The sequence below is a fragment of the Caenorhabditis elegans genome, chromosome III, assembly GCF_000002985.6.
Source record: "Caenorhabditis elegans chromosome III".
Classification (NCBI taxonomy): domain Eukaryota; kingdom Metazoa; phylum Nematoda; class Chromadorea; order Rhabditida; family Rhabditidae; genus Caenorhabditis; species Caenorhabditis elegans.
In genome coordinates, this window is record NC_003281.10 from 13,773,432 (window position 1) to 13,783,801 (window position 10,370).

A 10,370-nucleotide genomic window follows, 5' to 3' on the forward strand; every position below is an offset into this window, starting at 1 on the left:
TTTCAAAGAACACATTTCTCGCAGGGATCTCCATAGACATGTCAGGACAAGGACCTCCACCAAGTATGACGCCGCAGCAACAACATGTAAGATTTTTTGTGCTTTTGAACTTGAGAGTAAATTTTAGTGAATTTGAGCACATTTTACAACCTTTTTCGGAAAAATTTCACACTTTTCTACGGCTTCATCCTTAAAACAATTGAAGTCAAAAAATGTCTTTTTTTTAATTTTGGGAACAAAAAAAATTAATGAAAATGTACAATCACACCAACATGGAAACATTTCTTGAGCTTCGGGATATATCTCAGTTTTGGAGTGGGCTGAAAATTATTTTTTTCATGAAAATTAAAAAAACAACTTTTTCATGAAAACAAAACTCACCGCATTTTTTAACTGAAATTTGAAAATTTCTCACTCAAATATCCTTTAAAGTTTCATTTTAAGACGTTTTCAGAGCTTTTTTAAAACCATATAACCAAATTTTAAACTAGGAATAAAAAGATTATAAAATAAAAACATTTCAGATGTTAATGCAGCAGCAACAGCAGCAACAAATGATGCGGCAGCAACAAATGCAGCAACAACAAATGCAGCAGCAACGTCAACAGCAAATACAACAACAGGCTCAACAGGTAGTAATATACCGTCCAATTTATCGAAAATTTGAAATAGCACTTTCTGATAAATTTTTTAACGTAAAATTAAAATATTTTATGATTTTTTCCGCAAATTTCTGATCGAAATTTTTTAAAACATTAAATTAAACAGATTTAGCGTATTTTATCGCTAAAACTAAAGAAATTTGATAGGAAACATACCATTTCGGTTTTTTTAAATAGTAAATAATAACACTACGATACAAATAAAAAGCGCTTAAACATATATTATTCGGTACTTGTGTATTATACCCCCGCCATTTTAAAAATTAATTTTTTAGCTTATAAAATAAAAACGTGTGGAATTTTAGGCTTAGGAAAACACCATTCCTAAGCCTAACAAGGAAAATGGGTATCACGTTTAATTTAAACGGATAAATTAATGGAAATTTAATTAATTTCTAAAATGGCGGGGGTATAATACACAAGTACCTATTATTCTGTAAAATATCGATTTACCACAATTTTCAGCCATACCAACGAGCTCGAACTCCACAAATGGTACCACAAGGAGGCTCGCCGGGAGGTGCTCATCTCCAAATGCATCCTCATCTTCAACCACAAGGACAAATGCAACCGAGAAGCCCTCTAGTTGGAGCACAGCTTCAGGCTCCCTCGTCGGTGCCCACTGCCGCAAATCCGACCACTCCACAGATGATGCAACAGCAAATGGGCATGAATGTACGGGGAGATTTCTGATAAAACTTAGAACTATTGAAAAAATATTTGGAAAAAATTCAAAAAGGGGAAATTAGTGAGAGTTGGAAATTCGTGTTTTTGGAATTTTCATTTTCTTTTCTTTTTTTTGTGGTATTTCAGCATATGGAATGTTCCTAGTATTTTAAAACTGAAAGTAAATCCCCATTTTCCGAACTCTACTTTCATTCAAATTTCCGATTATTTTGTTCAGAATTTTTGTTGGAAATTAAAAAAAAACCAATCTAAAACAATTGGCCGTTCAAACATAAATCTCCAAATAAAAGTAATTTGTGACAATCTTTTTTAGCTGAAAAAAAAATGTAATTTCAGCAACCAATGTCTCTTCCGCCAACACACGTCTCACGTCCAGGCTCAGTTGCTCCGCCGTCGTCGGTTCCCGTCAATTTACAACACACATCTGGTGCACCCGGGCTCCCGGGCTCACAAATGGAGCATCAGTACCCAATGCATTTGCAGCCACAACAGCAGACATTATCAAGGCCGGGGTCTCAGCAAAGTCAACATATTCAACAACCCGGAAGCATTCAAAGACCTGGATCGGTAAATTTTCGGATTTTATTGAAAAATTTTAAAAAAACAGAGAAGAAATATACAGTGCTTCACATAATGATACGGCCACCCCCAAATTTTGGTATAACTCAAAACTGGGTTGAGATAGCAAAACATAGTTTCTTGTGAAAATGTTCGCTGTACTGGCTAACTTTCAGATAAGTATTGGAAATATACCTGAACCGTTCGTAAAAAAAGATAAACCATTTTTTCATGAAAAACCATATAAAAAAATCCACAAAATGATACGGCCACCCTTGGTTTTTGTTTTCTTTTTTCGTTTTTTTTGCAATTTTTTTTGCTAAACGTTAGGTTTCATGTTCGTTTGTGTTTTTACAGCTATGGGTCGTGGAATAACTTTAACTGACTACGAAAAAGGACAAATTGTGCAAAATTATCTCAAGGCTTCTCGGATCGTCAGATTTTTCGTGATTTGAAACGTTTGAGAGATATGATCACTCGATATGCTTCAAATCCTGCCGCTTATTGCACCAAAAAGTCTTCTGGTCGCCCACCACTCCTTTCTGGTAGAGACAAGCGAAAAATCGTTCGTCGAGCATTCAATTGAACAGTGACTTGCTCGAAAAGTAGGAGCGAGATGAACCTGCCAGTGTCTGTTGAGACCGTACGTCGTGTCCTTCGAAGTCCCAGTTTATCAAAAGACGAAAATTAATAAAGGCTAATTTCATTACCGAAAAACACGGCCAAAATCTTATTCAGTTTGCTAAAATCAGCCAGAGAACTAACTGGAGACAAGTGAGGATTACGGTATGATCATTCAATCTCATGTTTTGGTCTCAGATCATCTTCAGTGGCGAGAAAAAGTTTAACTGTGATGGTCCTGATGGCTACCATGATTACTGGCACGATTTGAGAAAAGAAAAGATGAACTGAAACCAAAACATGAGATTGAATGATCATACCGTAATCCTCACTTGTCTCCAGTTAGTTCTCTGGCTGATTTTAGCAAACTGAATAAGATTTTGGCCGTGTTTTTCGGTAATGAAATTAGCCTTTATTAATTTTCGTCTTTTGATAAACTGGGACTTCGAAGGACACGACGTACGGTCTCAACAGACACTGGCAGGTTCATCTCGCTCCTACTTTTCGAGCAAGTCACTGTTCAATTGAATGCTCGACGAACGATTTTTCGCTTGTCTCTACCAGAAAGGAGTGGTGGGCGACCAGAAGACTTTTTGGTGCAATAAGCGGCAGGATTTGAAGCATATCGAGTGATCATATCTCTCAAACGTTTCAAATCACGAAAAATCTGACGATCCGAGAAGCCTTGAGATAATTTTGCACAATTTGTCCTTTTTCGTAGTCAGTTAAAGTTATTCCACGACCCATAGCTGTAAAAACACAAACGAACATGAAACCTAACGTTTAGCAAAAAAAATTGCAAAAAAACGAAAAAAGAAAACAAAAACGAAAAAAGAAAACAAAAACCAAGGGTGGCCGTATCATTTTGTGGATTTTTTTATATGGTTTTTCATGAAAAAATGGTTTATCTTTTTTTACGAACGGTTCAGGTATATTTCCAATACTTATCTGAAAGTTAGCCAGTACAGCGAACATTTTCACAAGAAACTATGTTTTGCTATCTCAACCCAGTTTTGAGTTATACCAAAATTTGGGGGTGGCCGTATCATTATGTGGAGCACTGTATTTATAAACATTTTTAAAAAATTATTCGAAAATTCTAAAAATTTTTAGAAATTTCTCGAATATTCCCGTATTTTAGGAGTAAAAAAAGGTTCTTTTTTGAGATTTTTCAAACGAAATAGTGAAAAAATTTCAATGATAAACAGGAAAAAATCTTCTTTTTTTGAAAAAATTGTATTTCTTAAATAAAAATTACTTTATTTGGCATTTCAAGTGAAAGTTTGATTTTTTTTCAAATTAAAATTTTTATACAAAAAAAAATTCCAAAAAAGTTCAACATTAAATTTCAATGATTTGAAAAATAAAAATAACATTTTTTCGAAAATTTAGAAAACAAAAACCTCTCAAAATTTTCAGGTTCTAGCTCCAGGTTCAATACCTCCCGGCGGGCCAGCTTCCCAAACAGGACCCCAATCGATTCAAGTCTTCGGACCCGGCTCCGTGCAGCCACCAGGCTCAACACAGGCTCCGTCCTCAGTCCAACCGGCTTCCACATTCAATCCAGGCTCGATTCAGGCTCCGGCAAGCCAGCAGCCGCCTGCATCAGTTCAACCACCGCCATCTGCAGCGTCGGGCTCAACTGTGGCCGGTGCGCAGAGCTCCAAAGAGCCGCTGAAACCGAATGAGGAGCAAATTCGAATGGTTCAGGATCCTGTGGATTTGGTTCGAAATTTGGTGCAAAAGGATCTCAGAAATTCGTTGGTGGTAAGCTTTACAATTTTTGTTGGAATTTTGAAGAATAGAAAAAACTAAAGGTTTGAATAAAATTGAATGTTTAGGAAAGAATATGTAAGAAAAATTTATTTCAAATTTTTTTTTTCAAAGCATCAATTATTTTGGTCAAACAAAGAAAAAGAAAAATTCACTTTTAATGGCTTTTCAGAAAAAAAAAATTGTTTTGAAATTTTTGACATATTTAGCTGTTGTTTAAAAATTGTTTGTTGTTTAAAAAGTTGTTGTTTTTTAAAAAGAAAAAATCGAAAAAAAACCTCATCGAAAAAAAGAAAGTATTTTGACTTGAAAACAGAGAAATGAAATTTCCATGTTTTTCTTGAATAAAAAACCATTTTTATATCTTTATTCGATTATTTCAGATTTTTACATAATCAATTAATTTTTTGATTACAAAATCGAATAAATAAATTCAGGAAATGAACAAACGCGGTGCGGAGCTTGTGCGTCAGAAACAAGAAGGAGAAGTGAACGAGGATGGAAAAGCTCAGTACAGCAGAGCCACGAACGATTTTCATGCGGTTTGCGATGAAATTGACCGTACTTTGACGACAGTATTGGAGACAGCGAAACAATTGAGCAAACTTGACAAAGTGTTCTTTGATCGGAGCTCTCGAGATCTCGACGGGGAGGTTATGGTCAATTCTGTGCAGAATTTTGTGGATAATACTGAAATTGTAAGCAGGGTTCAGGCTAAAATTGTGTTTTGGTAGATGTTTGGACACTAACAAATATTCGTTGCGAAGGAGGATCGTTGAAAAAAGTCAAACTTTCCTAATTTTTCAGGTACAAAGAATGTTCGACGACACAATTGGAAGTGTGACGTCTTCAATGGAAAGTATGCGAAGACGACAGAAGAAATGGGAGGATCAACACAAAAATGATGACGTCGAAATGATGGAGTAAATATTAGTTATTTAATGATTGTTCTATTGTTCTCAAATACAAAAAAGCGTTACATTTCTGTAAAATAAAAAAGATAATTTGCATCTATTTCAGAAAATCATTTTCTCAATGTTAAATCTTATTTTTCTTAATTTCTTGTGTGTTTTCATCGCTCAATTATCGTTTTTCTCTGAGAATTGATTTTCCAATGTAAAATGAGAGATCTTCTTGTTTAAAAATAATAATAAAAATCACTTACTTCTCTGAAATATGCGTTTTAATCTCTCAAAAAAATTGAGATTTGTCCGTTTTTCATTAATTCAGACAGTTTTCCGGTAAATCTACTTTTACACCATTTGAAAAGGGAAATACCAAATTATTAAAACAGCATAAAACAAATTTAAAAAATTTCTTCAGTTATTTTCGGTCTATCTTTTTGTCATTAAAATAGTTTTTTTCCAAAAAATGAATTTCACATTTTTAAAGAAAAAATTTGAATTGAGTCAGATTTTTAAGTACGATAATTTTTTATTAGAAAAAAACTAATTTTGAGAAGAAAATAGATATGTAAATGGTTTAAAATGTGTACTTTAAAATGTGAAATTTAAAATTATTACACGGCCCGGCAAGTGGTACATCCATGCAAATGCGCTCTACTGATAATTTGAGTGTAGACCAGGTTTGGGCGCGTGATAACGAAAAAAGCTTTGGTCCAAAAAATTTAGAATTTAATTTCGGACATTTTTTATATGCATCACAAAAAAGCTGGACCAACCGTTTTTGAGATACACGCGCCCAAACGTCCAGGTATACGGTAGACAAATTGCGTACAGGTACCACTTCTCGGGCCGTGTATTATATGACCTCAAAAATTCTGAGAATGCGTATTGCACAACATATTTGACGCGCAAAATATCTCGTAGCGAAAACTACAGTAATTCTTTAAATGACTACTGTAGCGGTGGTGTCGATTTTTGATTTTTTCGATTTTTTGAAATGAATGGAAAATGAAATGAATGAAATTGAGCGATATTGAAATTATTTTCTCATTTTTAACTGAGTTTCAATATTTTATCGATAAATACCGTATTTTTTCTATTACTACGTCTTCTCTATTAGAATTGCACTCCCTATTAGTATTGCCCCTCGGAGACCTCTCGAAAATTAGTATGGCACTCCCTATTAGTCTTGCACTCCCTAATAGTCTTGCTTTTACTTTTTTTAAATTGCAAACGGGTCTCGCTAATTTCAGGATTCCATCAACATTTTTTACCTATTTTGTAACAATTTTTGACAACATTTCTACGAGATAGAAGTTTTGAACTTACATGCTACAATTAAAATTACATTTTCTGACTTTTTACATATGACTTTTTCAGAAAAACAAAACAACTAGTAAGCTCAAAGTCAAAAATGTTCTGAAAATTAGTATTGCAATCCATATGAGCTCGTAAATCGACACAAGCGCTACAGTAGTCATTTAAAGAATTACTTTAGTTTTCGCTACGAGATATTTTGCGCGTCAAATATGTTGTGCAATACGCATTCTCAGAATTTTATGTTTCCGTAATACTATGTTTCAGGTGAAAATGTTTTCACCGCTCGAGTGTCGTCTTGCTGTTGCTTGTAAATTCCAAGATGATCGATATTATAAGCTTTTTCACCAATATTTTGATCTACTGGCCCAAGTTCACTCTGTTGTCGAAACAATGGACGGTTTATGGATGCTGAGAGTGTGGAGGGCTCAAAAATTCGGACCAGAAAGCATCAAAGAGAGACGAGAAAGACAACTATTTCACGTTACTCAATTTTCCTTCAAACGTTACATCGTTCCGCCGAATCCGCGTATTGGAAAAGCCATTGAAGAATTTGGGAAAGAATATCTGATTGAGATCAATGTTTACGACGAGCATCGAGCTGATTTAGTGAGTCTAAATGTAACACTTTTAATTCATCTTCTATATATTAACCAATAGTCTTGCAGTCCGGTAATTTCGTGGCTATTCAAAATGTGCACGCAGCGTCCACACCACATAGAGAAATTCAAATTCTTCACGGCGGCGGTGAGGCATATCAACGTGGAATCTCGACAGTTCCAGTCGACTTCGAAGTTGATGCTTTTCAAAATTTCAAGAGAAAGGTGGAATCTGTGCTGGAAAATGTTTTGTACGATGAAAATTTCATCGAGTTCCAACAGCCGGAAGAAGTTACTGAAAATCGTGTTCCTGAAGAGTAAGTCGGTTTCATAATTGAAAAAAAAAGATTTTTTTTTAAATTTCAGGCCTCAATTGAACATCCACAAGGACCCTTTGCCGAGTGATCTTCCACAATAAAGGAACACCGAAAGCGTGGCGGTTCGTCTAAATATCGTTTTCTTTTTTTTCTGTAATTTTCGGTTCAAACCGGTGTATCTCACATGTTTGTTTTTGGTTTTTAATATATTTATTGTGTTGTTAACGATTGTTCGGAATGCAGTATTTTTTAAAATTCTTCAGCATTATACAGTGCATTTGTTTTTCCACTTCTGCGACTTTAAAGGGAGGCGCTTTTATGCGGAATGATCTGGTCGCGCGTTTAATAATCATTTTAGCGGTTTCTTTGTAAAAGAAATCGCTAAAATAATATGCAACAAATCATTAAAAACTTGGAAATTATTTTTGGTTGCTCATATTTGTGCAGGCAAAAAGTGCCCTACCTATAAAAAAGGTATAGTCATTCAAGCCCAGTTTTTGGTTTCAGTTCATCTTTTCTTTTCTCAAATCGTGCCAGTAATCATGGTAGCCATCAGGACCATCACAGTTAAACTTTTTCTCGCCACTGAAGATGATCTGAGACCAAAACATGAGATTGAATGATCATACCGTAATCCTCACTTGTCTCCAGTTAGTTCTCTGGCTGATTTTAGCAAACTGAATAAGATTTTGGCCGTGTTTTTCGGTAATGAAATTAGCCTTTATTAATTTTCGTCTTTTGATAAACTGGGACTTCGAAGGACACGACGTACGGTCTCAACAGACACTGGCAGGTTCATCTCGCTCCTACTTTTCGAGCAAGTCACTGTTCAATTGAATGCTCGACGAACGATTTTTCGCTTGTCTCTACCAGAAAGGAGTGGTGGGCGACCAGAAGACTTTTTGGTGCAATAAGCGGCAGGATTTGAAGCATATCGAGTGATCATATCTCTCAAACGTTTCAAATCACGAAAAATCTGACGATCCGAGAAGCCTTGAGATAATTTTGCACAATTTGTCCTTTTTCGTAGTCAGTTAAAGTTATTCCACGACCCATAGCTGTAAAAACACAAACGAACATGAAACCTAACGTTTAGCAAAAAAAATTGCAAAAAAAACGAAAAAAGAAAACAAAAACCAAGGGTGGCCGTATCATTTTGTGGATTTTTTATATGGTTTTTCATGAAAAAATGGTTTATCTTTTTTTACGAACGGTTCAGGTATATTTCCAATACTTATCTGAAAGTTAGCCAGTACAGCGAACATTTTCACAAGAAACTATGTTTTGCTATCTCAACCCAGTTTTGAGTTATACCAAAATTTGGGGGTGGCCGTATCATTATGTGGAGCACTGTATTTATAAACATTTTTAAAAAATTATTCGAAAATTCTAAAAATTTTTAGAAATTTCTCGAATATTCCCGTATTTTAGGAGTAAAAAAAGGTTCTTTTTTGAGATTTTTCAAACGAAATAGTGAAAAAATTTCAATGATAAACAGGAAAAAATCTTCTTTTTTTGAAAAAATTGTATTTCTTAAATAAAAATTACTTTATTTGGCATTTCAAGTGAAAGTTTGATTTTTTTTCAAATTAAAATTTTTATACAAAAAAAAATTCCAAAAAAGTTCAACATTAAATTTCAATGCTTTGAAAAATAAAAATAACATTTTTTCGAAAATTTAGAAAACAAAAACCTCTCAAAATTTTCAGGTTCTAGCTCCAGGTTCAATACCTCCCGGCGGGCCAGCTTCCCAAACAGGACCCCAATCGATTCAAGTCTTCGGACCCGGCTCCGTGCAGCCACCAGGCTCAACACAGGCTCCGTCCTCAGTCCAACCGGCTTCCACATTCAATCCAGGCTCGATTCAGGCTCCGGCAAGCCAGCAGCCGCCTGCATCAGTTCAACCACCGCCATCTGCAGCGTCGGGCTCAACTGTGGCCGGTGCACAGAGCTCCAAAGAGCCGCTGAAACCGAATGAGGAGCAAATTCGAATGGTTCAGGATCCTGTGGATTTGGTTCGAAATTTGGTGCAAAAGGATCTCAGAAATTCGTTGGTGGTAAGCTTTACAATTTTTGTTGGAATTTTGAAGAATAGAAAAAACTAAAGGTTTGAATAAAATTGAATGTTTAGGAAAGAATATGTAAGAAAAATTTATTTCAAATTTTTTTTTTCAAAGCATCAATTATTTTGGTCAAACAAAGAAAAAGAAAAATTCACTTTTAATGGCTTTTCAGAAAAAAAAATTGTTTTGAAATTTTTGACATATTTAGCTGTTGTTTAAAAATTGTTTTTTGTTTAAAAAGTTGTTGTTTTTTAAAAAGAAAAAATCGAAAAAAAGAAAGTATTTTGACTTGAAAACAGAGAAATGAAATTTCCATGTTTTTCTTGAATAAAAAACCATTTTTATATCTTTATTCGATTATTTCAGATTTTTACATAATCAATTAATTTTTTGATTACAAAATCGAATAAATAAATTCAGGAAATGAACAAACGCGGTGCGGAGCTTGTGCGTCAGAAACAAGAAGGAGAAGTGAACGAGGATGGAAAAGCTCAGTACAGGTTTTTGAGGTTTTTTTGAGGTTTTTTTTCGATTTTTTCTTTTTAAAAAACAACAACTTTTTAAACAACAAACAATTTTTAAACAACAGCTAAATATGTCAAAAATTTCAAAACAATTTTTTTATCTGAAAAGCCATTAAAAGTGAATTTTTCTTTTTCTTAGGCTTAGGCTTAGGCTTAGGCTTAGGCTTAGGCTTAGGCTTAGGCTTAGGCTTAGGCTTAGGCTTAGGCTTAGGCTTAGGCTTAGGCTTAGGCTTAGGCTTAGGCTTAGGCTTAGGCTTAGGCTTAGGCTTAGGCTTAGGCTTAGGCTTAGGCTTAGGCTTAGGCTTAGGCTTAGGCTTAGGCTTAGGCTTAGGCTTAGGCTTAGG

The 10,370-nt window shown here is 34.8% G+C and overlaps 2 protein-coding genes and 1 pseudogene across 4 annotated transcripts; all 3 read left to right on the forward strand.

The window, feature by feature from the left end:
• The first annotated feature begins 24 nt into the window (after positions 1–24).
• mdt-29 (Mediator of RNA polymerase II transcription subunit 29) lies at positions 25–5,477 on the forward strand. The gene is made up of 7 exons (NM_067446.9): positions 25–86; positions 525–632; positions 1,128–1,337; positions 1,686–1,916; positions 3,948–4,295; positions 4,739–4,999; positions 5,109–5,477. Exons 1-7 carry the CDS (start codon positions 39–41, stop codon positions 5,226–5,228), a joined length of 1,326 nt encoding a protein of 441 aa, NP_499847.1. The 5' UTR covers positions 25–38; the 3' UTR covers positions 5,229–5,477.
• Positions 5,478–6,783: 1,306 nt separating this feature from the next.
• pot-3 (Protection of telomeres protein 1 ssDNA-binding domain-containing protein) lies at positions 6,784–7,702 on the forward strand. Of its 2 annotated transcripts, none has more exons than NM_067447.4 (3): positions 6,784–7,144; positions 7,192–7,439; positions 7,489–7,702. In NM_067447.4, exons 1-3 carry the CDS (start codon positions 6,797–6,799, stop codon positions 7,538–7,540), a joined length of 648 nt encoding a protein of 215 aa, NP_499848.1. In that variant the 5' UTR covers positions 6,784–6,796; the 3' UTR covers positions 7,541–7,702. The 2 variants fall into 2 exon arrangements, with proteins under 2 accessions (NP_499848.1, NP_001380122.1); NM_001392236.1 differs by having other exon boundaries at positions 6,784–7,132; positions 7,489–7,697.
• A 1,453-nt stretch (positions 7,703–9,155) lies between these two features.
• Positions 9,156–10,028, forward strand: 3R5.2 (annotated as a pseudogene). The gene is made up of 2 exons: positions 9,156–9,503; positions 9,930–10,028. Coding segments are annotated over exons 1-2 (447 nt in total).
• The last annotated feature ends 342 nt before the right edge of the window (positions 10,029–10,370 follow it).